We start from the raw sequence: 26,800 nt of genomic DNA on the forward strand, positions 1-26,800 counted from the left end.
GACACTGACAATGAAAAGTTGCAGCAGCAAACCAGCAAGCAACAAAAAAAGTAACAAGAAAACAGAAAACAGCATACAAAATTGTGACAAAAAGCGGATGCATCGTCGTTGTTATTGTGCAAGCAGCAACAACTATGACGACATCAGAGCGTTCCAGACCGACGGGCTGCAGGCTGCAGGCGGCAGCAGCTTCAAATAAGCATTCGAGTATATGAGATTCAGTTCGGTTCCCATAGCCATGGCTATGTCTATGACAATAGGCGGTACGACGACACGCCCATGTAAACGTAGTTGATTCTGTTGTTGTTGTTGTCGCAACAAAAGAAGTAGAATCTAATGCATAGCTAAACCTGAAAGATGGGAGAGAGAGAGAGAGAGAGTGGAGCGAGAGTGGGAAGAGGAGTGGAGTGGAAAGCGAGAGCAAGAGACTGAACTGGAGAAGTGAAGTAAAGCGAAGAGAGCGCAGAAACGGTGGATACCCTTACAGATTCGGCGGTTGCTTTGGCAGTCCTTCGACTGATCCAATCAATTGGTCATTCGTTTTAACTGGACTCAGTGCATTTTCTAAAGACTGTTTGGAATACTTTTCATTAAAAGAGTCCAACTTTTTCGTATATTAGGATTAGGACATGGTGGCTGGAGTAATAATAATACCCTTTCTGAGAGTATAACAAAACAAATGAGAGCAACTGCAAGGGGACTGCTCTCTGTCTATATCTCTCTCTCCGTAAATATGTGAGTGTGGTGCCGGGCAAGTGGATCTCCCATTTTTGTTGGTGGAACCTTTTTTTTCGACAATTTACCATTGTTGTTTCATGCAAAAAAAACACACACAGCGGCAGCAGCAACACTTGACAAAACTATTGTCATGGGCGTATTTAGTTAAGTTGCCTGTTTGCTTAAAGGGGGTGCGGGCGCGGTGTAATCACTTTAATGAGCTCACACAAAAGCCACTTACATCCCTCCCCTCCATGACGCAGCCACTGCCACAGTGCCGTGCGCATAACCGCCCCAGCGGTCAGTCTACTTTTTTTTTGCCGCTGCACATTTTGATTGATGCACTTTCACACACTACCCCCCCCCCACACACAGCCAGACTAGACACATTGTGCGGAATTCGTTCCATTTTATTAAATAGCTACTTTTCGTTTAGTTTTGTTATGCAAATTGTGGAAAATGTGTGCCGGGGGTTGTGCGCTAGACAGCAGCAGTGAGGGAGGGGAAGTGCAACCATTTAATTAGCTTGTGTTTGACATTCTGTACAGTTCTCTTCACTTGAAATGTATCAAATCACTTATCCAGTTAATTAATAATGCCACTCAATGAATTGAATTTGAATTTGATTTGGGACTGACAGTGATAGCAGGAAGATATTGGTTTTTGAGTAGTTTGGTGTGAGAATTTGACAGCTTGGAAGTTTGAAGTGACCGCCAAGAAAGTGATGGAAATGTATGCATAAACATTAGAATAATCTTACTGGAAATACAAGCCACATCTATAATATTTATTCACTGAAGTACTCCCAAAACCCCCACTGTAATACTCAATCCTCTGATGCTGCATGAGACATGCTTTCGACTTGCCATCGACCATCTAAGTACCATCGTTGCTAAAAAGTACCATAAAGTAGCGTCAAAGCTTTGGTCAGTTAGCCAATGGGGAACATAACATAAACTTTAATATGTGTAACAGTGCAAAATGGTCTTTTTTTATTGTACTTGCTTGCAGCACGCTCTGCCTTTCCTTTCCACCTATCAGAGTCTTACATTTTACATTTGCCAGTGCCTGGCTCCCCTCGCTTTTCTTGAGTTGGCAAAGTTTATTAGCAGCCACTGGGCCACCCCTCAGGGAATGTGTGTGGCAACTGTGTCGCGAGGTGTTTACGCTTCTGAACTTATCAGGAGAGCGACTTTCCCCTAGCACTTTTAATGCCATTTTAGCAGCATATTAACTTTTGTAGTGGAAGTGAGCAGTCGCCGACGGACCCTAGATTACATTGTACGACGTGTAGGGGGTAGGTGTGTGCGTGGAGCCCATTCACTTGCGAATGTGGAGGGGTTGTCTGGGAAAGCTGGGAAAGATGTGGGGTGGCGTTAAGTGCGTGTTGAAACCGACCGAGCAATGCACACGCACATTGCTTATCCTCGACTGCAGTTCCTCTTCCTTCGGGGAGCGTCCCCCCTCGACTGGGATTGAGCCAAGGACTGGCTTGTGTGCCATTGTGTGCCGCCCTGACACACTGTCGCACTCTGTTGCAAGCAGCCAAAGTAACGAAGCATAGCACACCCCACACACACAGAACACACACAGAACACATTGACTCAATTACGCGAGTGCAGCCGCAGTCGCAGTCTCTCTTCACTTGAATGCTGTTCCTGCTTCAGTTGCAGCTCCTCCTCCTTCAGCTTCAGCTTCAGTTTCTGTTGCTCCTGCTGCTGCATGGAAATCACAATTTATACACAATGTTGTAATATAATTTTTGCACAGCAAAACACTGTGCAACTCAAGTGGCACATTGTTTGGTGGCGTCACTGTTGCCAGCTCCAGTTCGAGCTCCTTTTTGCCCTGCTCCTCCACCTCCACCTCCACCTCCTGCACTCCGAGTGCCCTTTTTCTCGAGTGCATTGACCATGGCTGTGGCAGCTTTATGCGAAGTTTCTGCAACTGCCATAAATGCAATGCGGCTCGCATTTATTTATGACTATTTGATTGCACTTGTTAACGTTATGCAAATTTATAGGAAAAGGCCTGAGAGGAGGGAGCTCTCAATGCAAGCAGCTGCTTTCGTTCCCTTTGCTGTCCCTTTTTGCACTGTGAACCCATTGGAGCATAAATGTCAATGACACACACAGTAGTCCAGTTTTATATGGGCAAACTTTTAATTATCCAAACCCCATTTGACTGGAAAATGAGCGACCATTGAAGCACACAACTTTGCTCCACGTTTAATATTTTATAAAGAAAATTACACAATTTTTGTACAGAAGGCTCTACATAAATATTCTTTAAAGTAAATTAAGAACTAAGCATAGAAACTCAAGAAATGTAAGTACAAATCCGCGTACTTTCAATGTAAAGTGCTTCAGGCACTGGCATGAGTAATTGATTTGAATTTTCTTCTCCGTCTAATGCTGTGAGTCGTGCCATGAATATGTATGAACATATTTAGCCCAACGATGCGTGAAATAAGCAGCCAAAAATACATAAATACAGGATTTACGCCGCGTTTCGATAACGTTGAGATGGAAATGGCAATGGCGATGGCGATGGCGATGACGATGACGTCGCTGGCACATAACATACAATAATTTCCGGTATTTGATAACAGTAACAACAAGAAGCAGAAGGCAGCAGCAGCACAGAGGAGCCCATGCCGGGAGTTTTGCAATTGTAAACAAACAAATTTCATGCTACGCTGCGCAAGAAAGTTCTCCCTCCGGCCCCTCGGCATGCCCAGACTTCGCATAGTTCCATTGATAAGGGATAAGGGTGTAGGGGGAGAGGGTGGAAACATATCAAAAAATGTAGAAAAAAAGTGCCCGAAATTGACATGCGACAGTCATGGCCGGAAATATGTTTCTTTTCTCTCCTTCTCTCCCTTGAATTTTTGGGATTTTTTTGTATGTTGTCACGTCACTCGTAGAAGGCGAAAGGGTATATGTCAATCGGTACGATGAATGTAACAAGCGCTTCCGATATCATTAGTCCTTCGAGGGGACATGTACAGATATTTGTTCATAATCAAAATAAATGTAAGGCACGCCTCGCTGACTATTTAAGCAGCTGTGTGGATTTTCAAAGAGCCTCCACCATAACGTTTGAAAGACAAAGAGTAAATAGATATTTTCTTTTGATTATCCAAAAAATGAACTCTAAATTTCGTCTTAAGAATATTTTCAATTCGTTATGAATGCAAGTCGTTATTTTTTATCGAAACGAATTTAAATCAGACTGCGCCAGTCGTCGGTCGTCGGGCCCAACCAGCGTCCATGTTAATTGGCAGAGTTACGAGGGCAGGCGGTGCTGCAGGCACAGCACAGATATTGAAATCAAATTCCCCTCCATGGCGGCTGCCATGCTGTGTTCTAGAGGTGGTTGAAGAAGGGGGTGAGCTGAGCACTCCTCGCCTCCACACTGCCCACTCGGCTGCGGTTGGATGAATACATTTTGCATGCGTGGCGACATGTGTCAACTTCTATTAAGTTAACGTTGGTCATTCAACCCGCGGTCACAGACTGTGCTCAGTGCTCCGTGTGCGCTCCTCTGCTCCTCTGCCCATCCCTCTTGCGACACGTTGTGGTCAGCAGTTTGCGTTGGCAGCGGCAGAATGTCCATAGAGTGTGGAGGTTTATTTTTTTCGCTTCGTCTCGTCTCTAGTCTGGGCTTTAGAACCGCATTTTTAGATTAATTCAACACGTCGCTCGGTTGATAAACGCGACAAAGGGTTAACTTCTGTAAGAGATGACGATGCAGTTATGTCTCGCAACGTAATTTGATTATTTCTCATTGTGATAGTGGAACAGACGATAATGATATTATGTGAGATATGGTACGAGTAGTCTACTTCCTTTTTGATTCCTTTAAAGCAAAGAGAGATTGAATTAAGGGATTTTTTTTTAGCTTAGCTTTGATCAGGAACCATCGAAAAAATTTGTATTTTTCAGACATGGTAGTAATCGAAGTGTTGAAGCCTACATTGTCTCCATAATTCATCAAATATTACACATAATCTTATCTCTTGATGAATTAATTCCCTGAACAAACTACAGGAAAGTATTCAATGAACATTTCATGCAAATCATTGACCATGGCCCCACAGCAGTCCGTTTCCTGTCTACTACATGAAAGAGCTGGCCATCTGCCGTCCGTGCCTAATTACAAATCAGTTAGCCAGAAATGGGTCATCTGCATCGTTAGCTCTCTCTCTATCTCTCTCTCCATCTCCCTCAGACGGAATCGGCAACTGAATCTCAATTCAAATCCGACCGCATAATTACAATGCAAAAGTCAACAAAAGCAAGTGCACACAAACACAAAAGAGACAGAGATGGGCAAACACATACAAGGAAAAAAAGTGCAGCAACAACACCAATAAGACCAATTAGAAGTGACAAATTACAAACAGCAACAAGACCAACAGCAACAACAACACTAACGAAACATTGAAGCTGGCAGGAGAACATGCAAAATTGTTGCTGCTGCTGATGCTGTTGCTGTTGCTTCTGTGGTTGAATGCATATTTATTATTCGTTGAGCGTTTCAGCAAACTGTTTTAATTATTTTCATATTTCAATTTTATTTGCTGGGGCTCTCCGTTTTGACTTCTCCTTCGCTACTCTGTCGAAAGAGCATTATAAATTCGATGAGCTGTTTGTGAATTCTAAGAAGTTCCTTGTGTGAACAAAATAATGTGCATATTTATGTATGTTTCCTTAGTTAGAATGCTTATCTGGTTTCAGTTTTGCACAGTTACATATGTACTCAAGTACAAATGTCACATAGTTGCAGAGAAAAGGGTATTTGCATTGCGATCAAAAAAGAGAGAAGATCCACGCCAGTCCCGCAACACAGCAGGTACCGCAATTGTACTGAGAGCGTAACCTGCGAGCGAGAGAGTCATCTTACCGTATTTCGTGTTGTTGTTGTTGCTGAGAGAGCAATAAAGCGCTTGCGAGAGTGGTGAGTGGTGAGTGGTGGGTGAACAAGCAAAGCTCGTAGCTCAAATGCAGATCAAGAGATAAGACTACTGCACTGCGCCTGCATGTAAAGATTACACTACACTACAAGGGTATCCCAATTTCGTGTCAGTAGGTTTCCTTTTGTGAATTACTTTTTATGCTGACACGAGAGCAATTTGTATGTTGTATGCTGCATACTTTTTTCCAGTTGTCTGAAAATTGTTGTTTGCCAACCACAACAATTGCATTTGATAGAGAGCGACGAACCCCGTGTTTCCTTGTGTTACCCCATTTGTGTCGCCGGCCAGCCCACCATGGAAATTGCGGTTAATTGAATTCACTGAACAGGGTTCAGAGTCAGCTGCTGTTGACCGAATGGCCCTGCTTCTGCTTTCCACTATTTTGTATATTTTTTCACCCGCCTCGCCATATGTGAAAATTAATTGAAGTTTTGGAGTTTTATGGCGCTTGCCAGCGAAAATCTCGCATGACTAACTTTTCATGTGAGCCCACCGCCACCCCGCCCTTACATCTGCGTTACTTTTTATGGCACAACTCGTACGAAACATTTTTATGGTCACCAATGCCCCGCTCCGATTCCCTCGGCAGCAGCTACATGGCAGTTACACTGTCCCACAGTGTTTATTATTTGAATGCCATACTTTTAATTGACATTTGTCCAGAGATAATGAATGCCTGATATGCAGCCAGGCAACTTTGCATTTGTTGTGTGTAATTCCTGCTGCTCCCCTGTTCTGTCCGTCAACCCGAAATATGTTTCATGTTAATTGTCATGTCAGCCGAGGTCATTAATTACAACTTATTCCTCCTGCAAACCTGCAAACTATGATTAACGATTGCATAAATAAAACTATGGCTTTCATCCGAAATGTTTTTTGATCCACTCACACCACTCGCCGTTCTATCATTCAATGTAAAAGCGAAACAAAGAACTGCTTTGTACACCAATGAAAAAATGTAAAATTCCGTTTGAAAATTGGGAGTTTCTGTTGGTTGTTGCCTAGAGAGACATTTTTGTGAAGTGTCATAGGAAGGAGTGTTATGAAACATTTCCCATGTAGATCTCTAAAACTCTTTTTATAGGCAGCTCATTCGTAGTGAAAATGTACACATTCCGACAACAGACAGTCTATGATATCCATATGAATATTTTTGATGCTGCCCATTGAAAATTCTTGATTCTCAGAATTTCAGCTTACGCGAGCTATTTTACAGCTTTGAATCATCAAATCTATGGCTAATGAAAGCAGAATTCAATATCCCATCGAAGTTCCATTAAGATTACGATTACCATTTGTATTGCCATGAATTCAATCAATAATTCAAAACACTTTTAGCATTTCTCTAGCACTGAGCATAAGCTTGCCATATAATACCACTACACGTAGCTGCTTCAACTTCCAACTCTCTCTCTTATGTACGGTTCTCTATATGCATATGCATCTCACCTCTTCTCTCTCCTCCTTTTGTGAAGGTAAACTGCGTGCCGGTGCTGTTGTTTTCGTGCTGTTCCGTGCTGCTGGCTCTTTCGCCTCCGCAATGTCATCCGCCAACCTCCATTCTCATCCATGAGGTCGCTGTTTGGTGTTCTCGTCTCGTTTCGTCTCGCTGGCTGGCACCTAGCTCTAGCTCCAGCTCCAGCTCCAGCTTCTACTCCTTCCAGCTTCTTGTGATACACTTCGTTTAGTTTTGTTTTTCAGTCTGACGGGGTGCTGTGCTCTGCTGTGTGGCGTGAAAATTCAAATTAGATTTTAAAATTTAATAAATGTTTGTGCAAATGAAAATGTGCCATAAGCAGCACACGTTCCAACACCCTTTCCCCCTTCACCGCCCACTCAGCTACGTAGATATGTATTTTTGTACCCGTCCTTGCATGGCAGTGCAGGGCAGAGAGCGTGAAAACATTTCACAACATTTAAGTCGCTTTTAATGGCTTTTTTGTCTAGCTGCAGCCCCCAACATCAGCAACACACCTCACCTCACATACGACTCCACGAGCCCATGACATTGTGTAGCCACTTCAAATTGGATTGCATTTACTTTTCCATCAGTGGCTGGAGTGCAGGAGTCGCAGCTAGATTGCTGCCCCGCCCAAGTGTCATCATTGTTGCTGTGGAACAATCTGTCATCATAATTATCTCATATGTGGAAATGTTCTGACGGTTTGTCTCCTAGTAAGCACAGTCGAAATGGTGTATTTCTAACAGTTTCTAAGAGGAAAACTGATTAAAAATCATTAAAAACTCTCGTTGATTCTTTAAATTACAATAATTATTCCAATCTATTGATATTCATCCCACACAGCTTCAGAATCAGAACTGATTGATGCTAGTCCGAAACAAATAGCAAATCATCATCACATAAGCACACACTGGAAACCAGCTTGGGGGTTTAATAACCCTACTTCATATATCCTACCCTATATCACATATGAAATACCAAACGACCATTATCACATATCACAATCGTTGTGGTGTGGTTGCTGTGGCGCCACAAAAACAGACGAAAAGCAGCAGTGGCGGAACAAATAAAACAGAGAATTGACGGAAATGAAATTTATGACCATCATAATTTCTTCGCCATGCTTTTTCCTGTTCGCTGTTGGCCTGTCTATCAACTTTACGCATCCGCCCCCCCTGAGCCGCAGAATGGGCAATGCCACGTGTGCCCCTGCGGTGTGTGTGCCCCATCGATAAATATTTTAAGCTGCAGCAAATGTGAGACTATGCGAAAATGCGCTTGCAATAAGAAGAGAAACCGCATTAAGCGAACAACCCATCCGGACAGAACAGAACAGAACAGAATGGAAACGCTGCACCGGATCAGCTTTATTGGTGGGATGTTCTTCTGGCAGAGGCAAGGTGAATGTTGAACAATTCAATTTACCACAAAACTCGTTATTATGGCGGTCCAAGCGCAGGCCCAGAGCCAAAGGCAAAGCTCCATGAATCGCAACCTGCCCGCACCCATGTCCGGCAGTCCTGCAGTCCTGCAGTTGGACATGGCACAAGGCACACAACCAATAATTGTTGCCAACTGGTGTTGGCCCTGCCACCTGACCAGCATTTCTCGTTGCTCCTGACCATTTGCCGAGTGCAATGTGCAAAATGTATTTAAAATCTGTCGCCATCATCAACGAAATGGGAACATTTCGGGTTGCTTCCCCTTCTTTCTGTCTGAAATTTATGCAAATGTTTGGATGCAGTGCCCCAAACCCCAAACCCCAAACCCCTGCCCAAACACATTCCGTTCTGTCCATTCCTGTCGCCTATCAGAGCCGGCCAGGTGACAGCAGGTGACCCAGCTTGGAGGCTGGGTGTCTGGCTGAAGGATGACTTGTGCGTGACTCTGTGCGAGTAATATTAAATGACGCGCTGCGGTTGATGGTCCTGGCGGGTCCTGGCTGGCAGCCAAGGGATTTGTTTACCTTCCTTAATTGAGAGTTGAAGAGAGTCTTTTCGATTTCATTCAGCCTTTTTGCTTGAAGATTTTAAGACCCTATCGTAAATGACTCGTAAAATTTGCTGGATAAACAATGAGGAAAAATCCCTGAACAGACGAGTGTGTGCCACATGGCGTGTGCGTAATGTGTAGCTGCTACATGACAAGCAGACGCAATGTCTTGAAGCGTATTACTAGGAGTGTCCATGTCCTTGCAACAGCTGCAATAGCAGACCAAAATTGAAACAATTTACAACACACATGCGGCTGCCACTTGACCAAGGACATTGCACCCGCTGCTCTCAGGCTCTCGGGCTCTCCTTTCAAAATGTGCATAAATCTTGTGCCGTATTTACATTTTGCTTGTGCTATTTAACAACATTTGGTCAGTGCCCAGACACGACCCCGAGGGGAGGCACATTATAAGGAGCGCTCCAGCCTGGCCCTGCGGTCTGCTGGGCTGCAAAAGTTTTCCATTTTCGCACTTTGCACTTGGAGGTTGCTGCTGCTGCTTCTGCTGCTGTTTGTTTTATTACAAGTGCCAAATAATTTAACTACTAAAGTATTAAATTTCTGTTTGAATTGTCAACCAGGCAGCCAGACGGCAGCAGCAGGAGGAGCATCCAACTGCCGCTGGCAATGGCCATCAATTTGTTTGGCTACTCCAACGGCTTGTGTCAGTTCAATGGGCCATTTGGGGAATCTACTGGCTGGTTGTCTGCTCTCATATTCGTGTACTCGCATGTGGCTTGTGCATCTATGTTTGAGTTTAATTAAACTGAACATTAGGCAGGAATATAATAACAGGTGGAATACTCGCCACAGCCAGGTACTACAGAGCGTATAATAAATAAATGCAAATGTGAGGCCCTCCACTACAATGGTCTCTAATCAACATGGGGGGTAAATCTGAAGCCCAAAATGTCTCTTTCTGGCTGCTTTGGGTAACACGCCCTTGGATCGGGTTGTAGCCAGAGCCAGGCAACAGGCAATGAACACTTCATTCAGCAAGTTTAAATTGAAGTGAAAATTGCGGTTGGCAAGGGACTTCAGCTTCAGTATCGAGAGCGATAGACAGCGGCGCTCTAACCTGTTACAAGTCACCCAACCACGCCCCTACCCACTCTAGAAAGTCTTCTGCGTAAGATAGAATGGCAGGAGAGGAAACGAGCTGGAGATGGAAATGGAGAGGGTTAGTCACCCGCTGGTTGGCTGCCTGGCTGGCAGGCTGGCAGGCTGGGGCTGTCATGTGGTCTTTTTTAAGTGCTTCACTGGTTATTTTCGGGCACATTGGTGGGTGTCGGCCACAGCAGCAACAGCAAGCAACAAGAACGATGTTGTCATAGGCGATTCCAGCACACAGCCATGTCCACAGCCACAACGCCAGTCCCAGCCAATGGGAAGCAGGAAGAACAACCCACTTGAGAGGCTCAATTGAATTTGAAACAAGTTCAAAGTTCTTCTGCTGTCAATTTGCAAATAAAATTACACTGAGTTCTGCACCCTCTTAACGCATTATAAATTCCAAACATTGCTTAACGTTTCATCATGACATTTGTCATTGCATAAACCCCATAATCTGCAACTGAATTGGCACCCAAGCAGCGACGACAAAGAACATAATGCACTTCTTAACGGAAGATTAAGTCAGACAACTCATAGACAGGACTAAGAGTAGAGGAGCCACAGCCATAAACCACTTTTATCATTGCCCAACACTTGACAACGGCTGTGCATCTTTATTTCGACTGTGGAGCAGGCTCCTCCTCTCCTTACTGCTTATCTGCCACAGCAATGTTGAAGACCAGGCCAAGTAAATAGCTCCACTTTTCGGCCACAAATGCAATTGGGCTTGATGATATTTGTTACTTCCGTTTTGGTTTTGCAACTGAAGGAAATGAAGCCTCCTCTGCAGATGTTGGTTGTTGCTTGCTGCTTGCACTGCACTGTGGCCTCCAAGTGGGTGGAACTTCTTGTTGGTCGAGTAATTTACTTGTATAAATAATATGAGTCTTTGCCGAACAGCAGGGCTAACAGGGTTAACCCTTATTGTGTGCAACTTTCCAGCAGAGTTTTCGCTTGCAGTAACTGCCCCGCCAGGCAGGGAAATGCTCAATGAAAATATTCAAGGCACAAATATTGTGTCATTTAATATGTTTAAAAAATATTTGAATAGAGACTTTGTGCTCGTGTTATTTAGCTCTTAAATTGAAGTACAAACGTACGTCTGTTTGTGTCGCATAATTCTTTTTTCTCTGACCTAAATTATTAAAAAATAAAACTAAATAATAACGCTTTATCTTTGGACATATAACGATTTCGTCTGATGGATATAAATGACTAGAATTTGCCAGCAAATGAATTATCTGTGCAATTATATTCCTTTGCTTGTTTTTGCGACAATTAATGTTTCGAAAATAGTTTTAAATTCGCATAAATAATACAGCTAACCGCATCTGGTCACACTCTCATTAATTTGTTTTTCAATAATTATGAATAATAATAAATGTTCAATCAATAATAATTGACGGGAATTTGTGGCAGTGTAGTGCCTGGCAGCATTTCCTGCTGACTTTGCACTTCATTCCCATTTTGTCAATCAGCTCTCCATGTAGTATGTTCTACGGATGGACTTAGCCGTCTTGTGCGGCACCTGCCAGCTGTCCTGGCCTTTGATGTGTGTGCAGTGTGCGTAGGCAACCGAAAATATAACCGCAAGGATCCCCCATTTGGTTTATGGCCGGTTTGCATGCAATGCAAATTCCACCAACCAACATGCTGGCCCAGTATCCCCCTGCATGTGTTTCCCCATTTAATTTTGGCTACGTTCCACCCAAAGGAAAAGCAATTTCCCCTGCACATCCACATGCGAAAATTCTCGGCCGTCTTATCAGCCCCCACAGCCTGTACATACTTTAGTTTTAAATTCCTGCCCGTATGCAAGTGTCCCGACCGCTAGGAGCTGGGAGCAGTCCCCAGTGGATGTTTGTGCCCTGTGTGTGTGTGTGTGTGTGTGTGTGTGTGTGTGTGACAAGTGGACATATTTCCCTGGGTTTTGCATCCAGAACTGTGCTTGTTGATATTGCACTTTGCCTTGAATGCAAAATCGGCCTGCAAGGAGCCAGACTGGCAGGCAGGTCAAAAGCCAAAACAGTTGCAGTGCCAAATGAACTTTTCTATATCCAAGAGTAGGACAGGTCTGTCCTGTCCCTCTCGTTATATAGTGTAACCCAGGCTGTAGCCCCTTTGCCATTTGCATTGGCATTGGAAATTATTCTGTCGTTAATTAGTGGCCGATAGATAGACAGGACCATAGATTTGGCTTACTCGACTCGACTCTGCTCGTCCGATGAAGTTCTCTGTCATTTGGGAAGTATTATTTTTTTTTTGTTGCTTTACCTCCTGTACCTCCCACAGTGCCCCATGATGATGATCATCATCTTCATCGTTGTCGTTCTCATCGTTTGCCTTTAGTTTGTACTTGACCACAAATTGCTTGGCTACCGTTTGCTTTTGCCTCCTAACTAAGCTTTTGTCGTTCGACCACCCACTCCACCCTTCGCATTTACACACAAATACACAGGCACAAATTTTGTTTATCTTTTGCCGGCACTTGAGCTGAGTGCAAAGTTAAAGAGCAGGCAGGTCCAGGTACTGGAGAGAAGCGGAGACTTAACAGCTCTGACAATTAGACTGCTACGAGTAGCTCCTGTCCGTTTTGTACTTTGTGGGCATCAAACTTTCAACTCGATTTGAGCTTGCCTGTGTGCCAGTGTTTGTTCGATTTCAATACAAGTCAATTGAGAGTTTTGTTATCTGCAGAGAAAAGTTGTCTCTCCGCCTACTATTTGAGTTTTACCTTTTGCAGAATTCGGATTACATTTTGCATTAAATTTTGAAATCGATTATTCCCCCAAGTAATTTAAATAGTTACTGCAATTTGCGTTTAATTTAAACTTCAAAGTTCTTGTGCAAAATGTAATTTTCGTGCATTATTTGCTAGTAAAAGTATTTTCCTGCCCATGAATGTGCCTTCCATTCATTCTAAGTGGATCAATGTTCGCCCATAAACGCTCTTGAGTGCTGGAGACCCCCAAAAGGGGGGTCTTTTGTCCACTTATTAGGCTTCCATTCCGTCACATTTGTATTCCCGCAGCATATGTAATAGACCAGCCAAAGACCTAAGTAAGTCTCGATAGCATTCATATGTGCACACAGATGGGAGCCCTATGCATATGTATCACTGCTATTTTGATCAATGTATTTAATATTAATGTGTTTTTGCCAAGTCGGAAGCCATGGCCTGGGGTAGCGCAACGCGCCACACAAAAACTAATTTGTATGCGGAAGGTGGCGGATGTCCTCGCCGCAGAGAGAGAGAGAGGACGGCCCTGACAGCTACGGACGGACATTGGAGTTGTTCTCCGTGGGACGTTTTGTTTTGTTTTGGTTTCTGGTTGTTGTACGAAACGAACGCGGCTGAAATGCGTAATCTGGCTTTTTGCCCAGTGTTAGTTCTCTTCAGACGGGTGTTTGGCTGCTTTGTGTGGAAGTGTCGAGGCGCAGGTGACGACTCGACGGCGACAGTTTTACTGGCAAAAAGTGTGACAACAACTGAAGGAAATGTTGTGTCCGCTTGCAGCAGAGGCAGGTCTGGCGTGTGTGCAAAAAAGGTTTTAATCAAACGTACGTCAGGCAGGGGGCCATTAATCATAACGAAAATGTGATGCAAATTTAATTCTTAAACAAGAAAAGAAGAGAGAGAAAAATGAGAGAGCCGCCTCCGGTTGTTGGTAATGGTGGGTAATCAGCATACAGCATCAGCGGCAAATTAAAACATTTTTAATTAAAGCAAATATAAAGAAATAACAATTGTCGTGTACACAAAAATTAAGACTAAAAACCCGAGCAAAATGAGGCTGTGGATGTGGATGTGGATGATGATGATGAGAACACACACAAAAAGCAACAGCGACAACGTGATAATCAAATCATTTATTAAATAAAAGCAAATTAGGGAAAATTGCAGGAATTGTGCTCGGCACTCGCACACCCGTTCCACGCTAAAAGCGAGCGTTTTGCAATGATTTTCACTGGTTAATGCAGAGGCAGGAACAGGGGGGCGGCAGGAGACCAACATAAAAACACGCACATGCCACGCCCATTTAATGTACGCCCTCAACTTTGGCCCCCGCCCCACCCACAGCATTTACTGCGCCCAATTGTATGCTACATAATTGTTGGGCGGCTGTGAATGTCGGGGAAAACACGAATTTATACAGGGAATTTGCAAAGGAAGGATGTGCAAATTGCACGGTTGTCCTCAAAAAATGTACACAAAAGAATAAGAATAATTTTTGATGTAATAAGATATTTAAGGAACTTGATAAATGATTTATTGAATAATTATTTACAAATGAAACGAATATGCCATAGAAAGACTGAGCTTTAAGCTGAAAACAAAACTTAAAATGGCTTATAAAACAATTGTTTTAAGTGCTTTCAACTCTTCAGAAACAAACAAATTACACAATTCTTCAATTTCTTGTCCATAAATACTTTTAATACACAATTTTTAATCTGCAAATTGAATCTGTTCCAAATGTCCGAACTTGTTTTAGTGTCTGCTGCAGCGGACTTAATCCTCAATTGGAATTATTTTCGATTGATTTATATTCCGTATATTCCAAGGCTAACCTTTCAATAAACCGCACCAAACAATCATAATCCTAAGCCTAATCCCAGTTGTATCCATGTTCAGAGTTGTGAAAAAGAGTATTCCCCATTTGGGTGCAACTCCTGGGTGTGTGTGGTAACTGTTGTTGCCTCAAATATTTGATGTTCCCCCATTCAGTTATATTTCCTTGCTCTCCTTCCTTTTCTTTGCCTTTTTAAAGCGCCGAAATTGTGCAAAGCGTCTGTTATGGCCTTTGGGGCTCTGATTCAGTTTTGAGGTTGCTGCTGGAGGGGGTTGAATTTTTCTTTTTCTCTCTGTGTGTGTGTGTGTGTGTGTGTGTGTGTGTGTGTGTGTATATTTATGGCGTCTTTCGCCCTCAATTTCATTTGCAATTGAATTTGGGATTATTTTTCATTTTTGCTTGCGCATCTCCCTGCGTGCTCTCCCTCTGCCCCTGCCCCACAAAGGCCACAAGTGGCCTGAATAGGTCTGTGTCCGTAATTGGGAGCGTATGAGGGGGGGGGGGACAAGAGAGAGGCAGAGAAAGCTGGGGAGAACATTTTACAGCTACAGCTACAGCTTGCATGTCTGAACGTCGTTTGTCTCCGACTCAGACTGAACTCGGAGTTCGGGGGCCTTGTACCGGTCTTGGTTTTTGGCTGTGTATATGATGGTCCTGGTCTTGGTCCGCTTCCTCCACTCCTTCTGGAGCGACAGGGACAAACCCTAAGCTGCCCTGAGCCTGGCCTGGCCTGGCAACGGAAGTTGTAAAATTCATAAGTCGAGCGAACGCGCGTGGCTTTTGTGCAATTGGAGCAGCCAGAAGACAGAAGAGGGGAAAAGTGAAAATAAAAAATACAAAAAGCGTAGAGGGAAAATCTTGAACTGAACTCCAGTAAAGATAACACCAAAGTGCACTTTAATCTTTGTGTGGAAATCTCGACGAAGCGCTGGGCGATGCAGTCAAAGCTAAAGCGAAATATGATTGAAGTGTCGTCACGATGGGGGCGGACTCTGGACTCTGGACTCAGGATGATGTTCGGGGGGCATGGATGGGCGAAAGAAATGTGTGACAGCAAATGAAGCCAGTGTCGTGGAGCAAGGAGACTTGTCAGGCGAAATTGTCGAGGACGGGAAGGCACAAGTGGATGTGGAAGTGGGCACAAAGCAAAAAGCAGCCGGTTGAGTGGCATGGTTTGTAGCCAGAGAAATTGGAAAAATGAAATGTGTAAAAAAGAGAGAGAGAGACGCGCGCTCCATAGCGATGGCGATGGCAATGGCGACTCAACAGCTGTTGATTGAAATGGGGAAGGCAATGGGAATGGGAATGGGTATGGGAATGGGGATGAAGTGTACACGGAGATAACTTCAAATACAGAAAGCAGCAGAAGCGAGTGTCTGTCAAAGGAGGCACACAGCATAAAGACCGAAAATCAGACAACATCTTGGGGTAGGCAACATCAGATAACGATTGTATGCAGCAACCCCTCTCACACACACACACACACACACATCAGCAGAGGGCACAACAATAAAGCTGCTTGCAAAGAAGAAAAAAGAAAAGGGAAAATAAAAGTAAAGTAAAGTAAAGTAAAGTAAAAGGCGATGCAACAAAATGAAATAAAAACGGGTCATTGGAGTAAGAAGCGGGGCATGCAGCAGAAAGAAATGAAGAGCGAATGGGAGTGGCACGGGGGGAGTGCGAGGGCTGGGGGTACTCTCAAGGGGATGCCTTTGAAATGCAAATTGCAAGCCACAGTGGGATCCTGTGGGCTGAACTTTGGGTTGGGGCTGCCTGAACATTCACGGAAGCTGTGCCACGTTGCGGCTTTCTTGGCTTCTCGAGTGTTATGTATTTAGTGGCTCCGACTCCGACTCCTTCAGGAGCCAGTGCACCTGCAAGCTGCACAGAATTTTGGCATAGGTCGTGTGCCGCCGCCTGAACCATGGCAACGCCGCCAAATGCTTGTAATCAAGACAAACAGTTAGGAAATGCGAAGAAAAATAAGTAAAATGCATAATGGCAAAGGCAAACAGCAAAAGCAACACTCCTTTGAAATTTCCACAACTTCTGCGCACTCTCCCCTTGCTTGACACACAATAGTGGCATCAGCCAAATAAAAATTTATAGCTCCACTGAAAGCTGCTGAACGTAGCCACTGGGAGGGAGCTGACTGGACGATTCTCTTGTCGCGGTCCTGGCTCTTGGCTGGTTCCTCTTGTCCTGTCCTGTCCTGTCCTGTTCGTGTGGTCTGGCGCCAGCAAGAATATTCTCGGAGAAGGAAAACCCTGTTGCCTTGTTATGACTCTTAACGATTCGGTTCTGGCTCACTGACTCGCTGGCTCCCTGGCACTCCGAGGCACTCCGAGGCTCCTTGGCTCCTTGGCTGTCTGAGTGGGTGTTTGCTGTGGGAGGTGTTTAAGTAGCAGCCAAATGAGTAGCGTGAATAATGTTTAATGAAAAGTGCACAGCATTTTCAATGGTCTTTGCTCCATGCGAATTTAAAACCCAATGTCAAAAAGTCTCTGCAGATCTTTATTAAAGACTTCTTCATTGATAACCATAAGAATAATATGTAATTATATTAATGAACAAACGCTTAATCAGGAGAGGTTTAAATTCAAGTTTAATGAGGATAATTGAAGCGTTGAACAAGCTCCAGTTTAATCGTATTTAAATCCCATTTCAGAAGTCCCCGAAATCTCTCTCTCTCTCTCTCTCTCTCTCTGCTGCCAGCATAAATCTATTAACCGAAAAGGATATTCTGCAAGCAAAATGCTTGGAAAGTGCTCTCATATATCGTGTAGCGTTTAATTCATTTTGCTCGCTTTGCTTGAAAATTCGTTTCACTGCCCCAGAATCGTTGGGCAACTGTCGTAACTCTGAATATAATGCTGGAAATGAATGTAAATTGTCGCGACCATAAAACTCTCTCGCTTTTAAAAACGTGAACCACTCTGTGGTGGTCCGCAACCACTTCCCATCCCTTGCCCGGTACTCCAAGGGGGATAAAACGCGAGGGAATCGCGTGCAAAACGCGTCATCCGATTGTGGACCAAGTGCAGCCGTGGAACACAAGTAAGCGATGTGGCACCGCGTTGGCGACTCTGCTTAAACAATAAAACAATAAATTTTCATTACCGGCTCGGGGCTATTAACAGTTTCCGCTCTCCAAGACAATGCCTTTCCGCAGGTTGGGTGTGGGTGGATACAGCAAAGCAGTAAATAAATTTGTTGATACACATTTAAAGTGCAGCAGCAGCCACAACACGGGGTATGCAACACTTTTGCAGAGTTTCCTTTGGACTTTAGCGGTTTTTTTGCCATTAATTCAAACATTTTACTTTGGCGTTTGCATTAACATTTCTCGCATTTCAACTGCTGCTCGGCTCGGCTCTGCTCTGTCTGTTCGCTTTAATTACATTTCAGTGGTTTTTTCTTTCGTTGCGAGTCATAAATAAATTTTGCCAGAATGCAGGGGAGTGCCGGACTGCATCAGAAAAATTAACATTCTCCCCTTCTTTAGCCCTTCCCTTAAAAGAGATTTCTTTTTACTCCTTTTCACTCGCTTTCATCCACAACTTTCTTTTGTTCTATTCGTACAGGTCACGTGGGCGGCTGCGGCATCACGGATGAGGTCTCACAATGGATGGAGAATATACAAAATTCAGCTGTCGAAGAGCTGCCGGAGCCCATGTCAAAGGACTACCAAAAGCTCCACCGGAAGCAGCTGCACAAAAATGCAGCTCCACAGCAGCAGCCACAGCAACAGCATCCACCGAAGAAATACATGAGCGGCGATGATGATTTCAAATTTCCCCATCAGAAGTACTCGAAGGAGGCCAACTTTGCTGACGGTGCATTCTACGATCCGTCCACGGGACGTCGATTGGGCTCATCCGCCAATGTGGGCGATTGGCATGAGTTTGTCCATGAGCGGGTGCGTCGGGCCAGCGATGGCGGCAGCGGCTCTTCCGGCGGCTCGGGACCGGCACGAGGTCGAGAGGACAACAAGAATACCTGTTCGCTCTACATACAAACGGATCCATTGATTTGGCGCCACATACGCGAGGGAATTGCCGACGTAAGTCCTTTCAATTATTTATACATATATCGTTGCTGCGAGGCGTCCGAGACTGGCAAAGCGGAAAGCGGGAGCTCGTGCGCCAAATTAAAAAAGAAATGTAATTCAAACAAAATCCATGTATTTTGCAATTTTTTACGAGCCTCCCCCGAAAAAGTGAAGTGCACATAAAACAAAAGCGGCCCTTGGGTAATGGGTACAGACACGGGCACGGGGCACGTACCGCCAGACAGCGTAGTTGCTCTGCTCTTTCTTTCTCTCTTTTTTCGTTGAATATTTTGCCAATTTGCTAGAGATATGAATAAACAGAAATTGACGGATGCCCTTCTCCACTCCAAGATGCAGGCAGCTTGAACGTTTTTTCTCTTTTCTCTCTCGGTTCAGTGGTTCGTAGAAATTTGGGAATGTACCCCCAGATCATAATGAAAAATCAATAAATGTTTGGGGCATGTTTGTTGCGCCTTAATTCGTAGAATTAATTATAATTATTCTAAAAATAAAAGCTAGAAAAGTCCAATTAGGAAATGTTTTTATTAAATTATGAAATAGCTGACTAACGAAACGATGAATTCAAAGGCCAGTAATAAATTGTTTATTAATTTTTTTGTCTATTGATATTTTGTTAGTTTATTCAAATGGAAATTAGAGAGAATTATCTGGAATATAAATTCCTATAAATCCTATGGTGCCAATAATTACCACTTTATTTTCGTAGTCCTTAAATTAAGGTAAAATCTGTGGCTGCAAAAATAGTTTAAGCCAATCAAAGAAAAACCCTTTTACCTTATTCATCAGATTTTTGGTCAATAAATGTGAGGCACATTTCTCACCTATTTACCCAACGTTTTTTTATGCTCTATAAATTCCCGTAAATCCTTTCTGTCGCGTCTCCGTTTCCTTGGCATTCGTTGTTAGGTTCAAGTATTTCCTTGGAGCGCTTTGCCTACTTTTGCGGCATCCGCAGAGCAATCATCCAATCAGCTGGCTGACCTGCTTATACGTACGAGTTATACGAGTGAAGCGTATGCAATCAACCGTTATAGCCCGCTGTAGCCCGCTCTCTGTCCCTTCTCTCTTTCTCTCTGCCATCCATCTCGGGCAATTCTTTCGCCGCACTTTTATGTTTACGCTCATTTTTTCGCATTGTTCGCTGCGGCTTTTAGGATGTCGACGTCAACATCCTCGTCACCAGAGTGCCGTTTGCCCATGCCCCGCTTCCCTTAGCCTTAGCCTTAGCCGAGCAGCTCTTTCTTTCTATCTCGCTTACTCTCTGTCTCTCTTGTGTGTGTGTTTATTTGCAATGAGTTTTGCATAATTCGCGCATTTGTTTCGCGCTCTTTCTCACTCTCTATGTCGCTCTGTCGCTCTCCATCGTTCCCGTTCTTTCGCTTTTGTTTTTGTCTTTTGCTCCCCACGGCGTTTTGATTTTTGAGCCAGAAATTGCCGTTAGCTGGGGAGCTGCCTTTCCACCACTTTGGTTTCGGTTTTTAGAGCTGTAGCGTGCATAAAACCGTATAAACTTCAGCACAAATATTCGACGAGTTTAGCTGAATTTGCATTTTTATACAAATATATTTGAAGAGTGTTTGTTTGGCGAAGGATGAATTGAGGCTGCAGGATGCCTGCGGATTGGATGAGCCTCTCGTCGAAAGGGGCGTGGAGTGGATTGGACCGGAGTTAAGGCCGTTTGTTTGTCTATCCCGCTGTGAGGGGTCATGGGTGGGGGTTTTTGTTTACGCAAATGTCAAGCGCATTTCCGCTATCCATCGCATTTCGGTTTTGAGATTTTTATTACGCTCAATGCCGAGAGTTGTGTCCGTTTTACGTTAATTAAATCTGTCTACCTTTTGCCCACACTGATTCCCTCTCTCATTGATTCGCTCTCTCTTTCTGTCACTGTCAACAGCATGATCGCAGCCGAAAGTATGAGGTGGATGTGAAAACGCGCGAGGAAATCACATCGCTGATTGCACACCATGTGACGGCCGTTAATTACATTTACCGCAACACAAAGTTCGATGGACGTACGGAGCATAGGAACATACGCTTTGAGGTGAGTCCATCGTCCCACACAGCACACAGCCGCGCACAGGACACAGGACACAGTGACAGTGACGACACGACACACAGCGGCAGGCAAACAATGAGATAAGAACAAAGCAGGTCCGGGTCCTGCCACAAACTACTCCGAACCGCAACCGGACTCTGGCCACTGTTTAAATGATGGGCGGACAGCTCTTTACCTGGCGTGCATAATTTAAAGCAAAGATTGATATTCCACATACCAAAGATCAGGCACTAATACACGGAATTTAATTACAAATTCAATTGATTTACTTCACTCAGGTTCAACGCATCAAAATCGATGATGATTCGGCCTGCCGCAACTCGTACAATGGTCCCCACAATGCCTTCTGCAATGAGCACATGGACGTGTCCAATTTTTTGAATCTACATTCGCTGGAGGATCACTCGGACTTCTGTCTGGCTTATGTCTTTACCTACAGGTGAGTAAAATAAACTACAACTAGAATCTGCTTACTTTATTCCCCTTCTATCTGCAGAGACTTCACTGGCGGCACTTTGGGCCTGGCCTGGGTGGCCAGCGCTTCGGGCGCCTCGGGCGGCATCTGTGAGAAGTACAAGACCTACACGGAAACTGTGGGCGGACAGTATCAGAGCACAAAGCGTTCCCTGAACACGGGCATCATCACATTCGTCAACTACAACAGTCGCGTGCCGCCCAAAGTGTCACAGTTGACGCTGGCCCACGAGATTGGACATAATTTTGGATCACCTGTAAGTGCAGCAAAAGAAGCTTCTAAATACATTAAAAAATACATTTATCTCCTCCCTTCCGCAGCACGACTACCCGCAGGAATGCCGTCCGGGTGGACTCAATGGCAACTTTATTATGTTCGCCAGCGCCACATCTGGGGATCGGCCGAACAACTCCAAGTTCTCACCCTGCTCCATACGGAACATATCCAACGTGCTGGATGTGCTGGTGGGCAACACGAAGCGGGACTGCTTCAAGGCGTCGGAGGGCGCCTTCTGTGGCAACAAGATTGTGGAGTCGGGCGAGGAGTGCGACTGCGGCTTCAATGAGGAGGAGTGCAAGGACAAGTGCTGCTATCCGCGGCTGATCAGCGAGTACGATCAGTCGCTCAACTCCAGTGCCAAGGGCTGCACGCGCCGTGCCAAGACGGAGTGCTCGCCCTCGCAGGGTCCCTGCTGCCTGGCCAACTCGTGCACCTTTGTGCCGACGCGTTACCACCAGAAGTGCAAGGAGGAGACCGAGTGCAGCTGGTCGAGCACCTGCAACGGCACCACGGCGGAGTGCCCCGAGCCGCGGCATCGGGATGACAAGACCATGTGCAACAATGGCACCGCCCTGTGCATCCGTGGAGAGTGCAGTGGCTCGCCCTGCCTGCTCTGGAACATGACCAAGTGCTTCCTCACCTCGTTCACGCTGCCGCACGCGGACAAGCGTAAGCTGTGCGACCTGGCCTGCCAGGACGGCAACGACACCTCCACCTGCCGCAGCACCAGCGAGTTTGCCGAGAAGTACAACATCCAGAAGGGCGGCATCAGCCTACAGCCCGGTTCGCCCTGCGATAATTTCCAGGGCTACTGCGACGTCTTTCTCAAGTGTCGCGCCGTCGATGCGGATGGTCCGCTGGTGCGGCTGAAGAATCTCCTGCTGAATCGCGAGACCCTGCTGACGGTGGCCGAATGGGTCACCGAGAACTGGTACTTGGTGGTGCTAATGGGCGTGGGCTTCATTGTGGTCATGGGTGCGTTCATCAAGTGCTGTGCCGTGCACACGCCCAGCTCCAATCCTAAGAAGCGTCGTGCTCGTCGCATCAGCGAAACGCTGCGGGCACCCATGAACACGCTGCGAAGAATGGTGAGTCGTCTGCTGGCATTTCTTGTATTTTTCTCACTTATTCATCGTGTTTATCGTTCAACCTTTAGCAGCGGCATCCGCATCAGCGAGGTGCCGGGCCACGCAGCATCCCACCGCCTGCCCACGAGGCCCAGCACTATCCCAGAGGAGGTGATGGGCGCGGCGGAGGTCGCCACGGAGGCGCTCGATCGCATCACCAGGCGCATCCGCATGACTGGGATCGCCATCAGGGCGGCCATTCCATTGTCCCACTGCCCACTGGCGGCGGTCATGCCAGTCGCAGCTCCGCCGCGAATCAGGCGAGACGCAGCGATGGACGCGGCACGCGCTCCACTAGCAGCGGTAGGCCCGTCGTCGCAGCAGCAGCCGTGGCAGGAGCTGGAGCCGGAGGAAGCCGAGCACATGGCGGGTATGGAGCTGAGCAGGCGATACCGGGTTCCATTGGTGGTGGTGTCCAGGCGGCCATTAGCAGCGGCGGTGTGGTGGCGCGGGCCCAGCTGCCGCTGCCATTGCCGCCGGTCAATGCACTGCAGCAGCAGCAACAACAACAACAGCAAGCACTCTCACCGCAACAGGCACAGCCAGCGTTCTATGCGCCGAAAGGTGCGTGTCCCCCCACCCGACAGAGAGCCCAGAGATCTTAGATTTCCTGTAGAGATTTCGAGTCCCCTCCCCACTGTATCTCTCTCTCTGTTGCTCTTCATCCCGTTCTTCTTCCACCAAATTTAATTTGTCATTTTTCTTTTCGTTTGCGAAACGCTGAAATTACGCAGAATTACCACCACGCAATAAGTCCCGATCATCACGTACCAACAACACCACCACCACCACCACAACCACATCCACCTCGGCAGCAGCAGTGGCGGGTGCGGGGGCGGGGGCGGCCAGTAGTGGCAAGAGCAGTAAGGGCAGCAAGAGTGCCAAAGCCAAAGACACAAAGCAACACAGCGGCAGTCGCAGCAGCAGCAAAGAGAAGGCCGCCAAGCCAGTGCGCAGAAATATAGTTTATTAGCGCGGAAAGAGCTGAGCGGAGCACACGATCACACACATGGCCATACCCTGAAGACATACATTGAAAAAACCTAGAAAGACAAATCCCGAACCCAACGAATGTCCGCCCGCGCGCTTACTCAAACTGCTTCCCCCTCGTCAGCGATGTTGCTTCCCCAACACCACAAAAAAATACACGATAAAGACCATAAATGATACAAACATTTTGACAGAAGCAATTGGTATGACATTTGTGTTATTTTCTTTCCCCCAAATTGATTACGTTTGCCCCACACATTCCTGCCCAACTAATTGTTTTGTTGTTTGAACTTCTGTCGCCCAATCTCCTCGCATGTTTCCCTTTTTCGTGGATTGTCGCTGATTTTTGTAGTGTGTTTGATTTGTTTATTGTATTGTTGTTGTTTTGTTATTGCATGTCAAAATTGAAATAAACTAATATTTACTTAAGCATCTCCTACTAAACATATTCATAAGGTGGTTGGTTAATATTTTTTTCATTTAAGTGAGGGAAAAATAATTTAATTTCCAAGGCCTTTTTATTACGCATTTTCTAACAATAAAAATATAACTCCTTCTCACTAAAACCACTAATAAATGCTATCCGAAATATCAGCTGAAAGCTAATTAATTGGTGATCCCTTTTTATCCCATAGCCGTCGCGCCGCCGCTGCTACAAGTAAGCTTTAGTCGGCCGACTTCGCTGCACGAACAGCAGCAGCAGCAGCATCAGCAGCTACAGCAGCAGCAGGAGCAGCAGCAACTGGAGCCACAGCAACAGCAGCAGCAGCAGCAGCAGCAGCAGGCGTATGCCGATGCATATGCGGCCTTAGGGCGTGGTCAGTACGAATCGACGACACGGGCACCCAACAACAGCAAAGTTTGACAGCCAAAGGCTGCGGCAATGGAGCGGCACAAAAAGCCAAAGGCCAAGCGGCTAAAGCAGCAGCAGCAGCAGCGACAGCAAATGCAACCAACACAGCCACAACAGCAACAAAAGCAAATACAACAGAAATCAAATGAACTCAAATTAAATGTAAATGTAATTTTTATGCTAATTATTTTTATTTAAACGAAAGTTACTGGGCAGCAAGAACAAACAAACAAAAAAACCCATAAAGACAAATTTCATACGACAACAGAGAAAAGCTAAAAATGAACGATATTTTTTATGAAATTAAATTAAATTAAATTAAATGAATATGAAATGAAATGAAATGCGTAAAAGCAGCATGAGAATTATGATTAAAAATTGAGAATGGCAACAGGCATAATTTAAATGCAAACATAATATACATATACAAATTATGCCTATGTACATATTTACTGTGCGTACATAAATATGTATTTACAAAGCAGCAGCCGCCACAAACAAAACATATAGAAAATAAAAAACAATATTTAAATGTGCGAAGAAAAAAAAACGTTCTACAAAAATGTCGGACAAACCTCTAAAGACAAGTCAAAATTAATTAAACATTTAAAAATCACAAAAATGTGTGTTTGTACAAACAAAAAAAAGGGATACAAAATCAAAGAAAATAAACATGGAAAAACTGTTTGAATTAATTAAGCGACATCCACAAGAAAAGCGGAAACAGCAAAGCATTTAAATTGTATTTAACTGTAACGAAGGCTAACAGTTTAATTAAAGCCGTCAAAATTGCATTTGTAAACTAGCAAAGAACCACGAAAATCTGAAACCACAAAAGAAATACTAACGCATGGGGATTCCAAGGGAGATTTGTTTTTAATTTGTTGTTCAGTATGAAATGTGAATTCCTTTCATTGTCGCTTAAAAAAATAATTTTTATATTTCATATATTTTGATTAACTTAGGTACAATTTTCTATTGTCAGTTTTGTTTAGTATTAGGTTAAAAGCTTTATGTTTTAGCAAGCTGGTAGCGAGCCCGCCACTGATTATGTTTAATGTTATATCTGACATGTATATGATATGTACTATATGTATGTGTATCTCCCTAAATCTAAATGTATTTCGAGAGTCATGTACACGTACTCGTATGTGACTTGTTGTAGTACTCTTATCTTAGGTTACTAGTTTATGTTTTTTGTTTTTGTCTGAGTTTCGATTTGCATGCTCAATGTGCTAACAATGCAACTGCCAGAAGTCTCGTGCGGATACGTTATCCAACGTGCCTGTGCTACTTCTCCAAGCCGATGGATCAAAGATGTTTATTTTAATCATCATTTCGCTCGTGAAAATTCCACCTATCAGTTGTTAAAGTATTTGATTTAACTTCGTCAGTTTAGTAATTCATCTCAGAACTTTTTAAAATATTTTAGAGCTGTTCATATACTTGAGTTTTGTGTAAACAAAACGCGTGCTCCGTGTTAGCCTCATCTTCGATTCCTTACACAAACACCAACTTCAAACTCTTGTAAATATATCTATGAAATATATATATAAATATATAGTAAATAAAAGATAAGTAAGCGAATAAATTAAAAATGAATTGCATATACATAAACCGCTAAGTAAGTTCACAAATTAATTCAATTAAATAAATTGATATATGGATATGTATTCGATCAAATTTAAAATTTCAAATGCAAACAAACAAAAGAAACTCAAAGCAAGAAAATGCTTTTGGGTTTTTTCTCAAACAACATAGCAGACAAAGAACAAAAACAAAAAACATTTAACTATTAATTTAATTAAAATAAATATAAAGAATTAATTAATTGACTTTAAGTAAACTAATTAATTATGATTATGAAAAAAAGGCAAAGGAAACTTCTACAAAACAAAAGAATGAATGAATATGAGAATGATAATAAAACACACAAGAAAAAACTACTATTTTATAAAATAAAAAGCATTGTGTATAAATTTATGCATTTTTGGAGTTGATTCCAAAACATTTTTGGTACATTTTCAATGTGCATCCTCGATCTTCCTCCCACTGCAAAGAAGTCCACTGCCCCTTGTGCATGTTTCAAGGGAACGCATTTAAATG

The 26,800-nt window shown here is 44.3% G+C and overlaps 1 protein-coding gene across 6 annotated transcripts in view; it reads left to right on the forward strand.

Moving 5' to 3' along the window:
• LOC117584822 (disintegrin and metalloproteinase domain-containing protein 10) overlaps positions 1 to 24,796 on the forward strand; it is a 93,479-nt gene extending 68,683 nt beyond the window's left edge. The window contains exons 5-12 of one of the 6 annotated variants that reach the window (XR_004573875.1): positions 18,424 to 18,902; positions 20,809 to 20,955; positions 21,249 to 21,409; positions 21,467 to 21,701; positions 21,766 to 22,812; positions 22,884 to 23,415; positions 23,586 to 24,044; positions 24,477 to 24,612. Coding sequence is in view for 4 of the 6 variants with exons in the window: in XM_034273946.1 (XP_034129837.1) it covers positions 18,424 to 18,902; positions 20,809 to 20,955; positions 21,249 to 21,409; positions 21,467 to 21,701; positions 21,766 to 22,812; positions 22,881 to 23,415; positions 24,477 to 24,706 (2,834 nt within the window). In the remaining 2 variants the exon portion in view is untranslated. Of the gene's footprint in view, positions 1 to 18,423; positions 18,903 to 20,808; positions 20,956 to 21,248; positions 21,410 to 21,466; positions 21,702 to 21,765; positions 22,813 to 22,880; positions 23,416 to 23,585; positions 24,045 to 24,476 lie in introns of all 6 variants that reach the window. The other 5 variants (XR_004573874.1, XM_034273947.1, XM_034273949.1 and 2 more) reach the window with 5 other exon arrangements.
• Positions 24,797 to 26,800: the final 2,004 nt, after the last annotated feature.

The sequence above is a fragment of the Drosophila guanche genome, unplaced genomic scaffold (assembly GCF_900245975.1).
Source record: "Drosophila guanche unplaced genomic scaffold, DGUA_6, whole genome shotgun sequence".
In the NCBI taxonomy this organism is placed as follows: Eukaryota; Metazoa; Arthropoda; class Insecta; order Diptera; family Drosophilidae; genus Drosophila; species Drosophila guanche.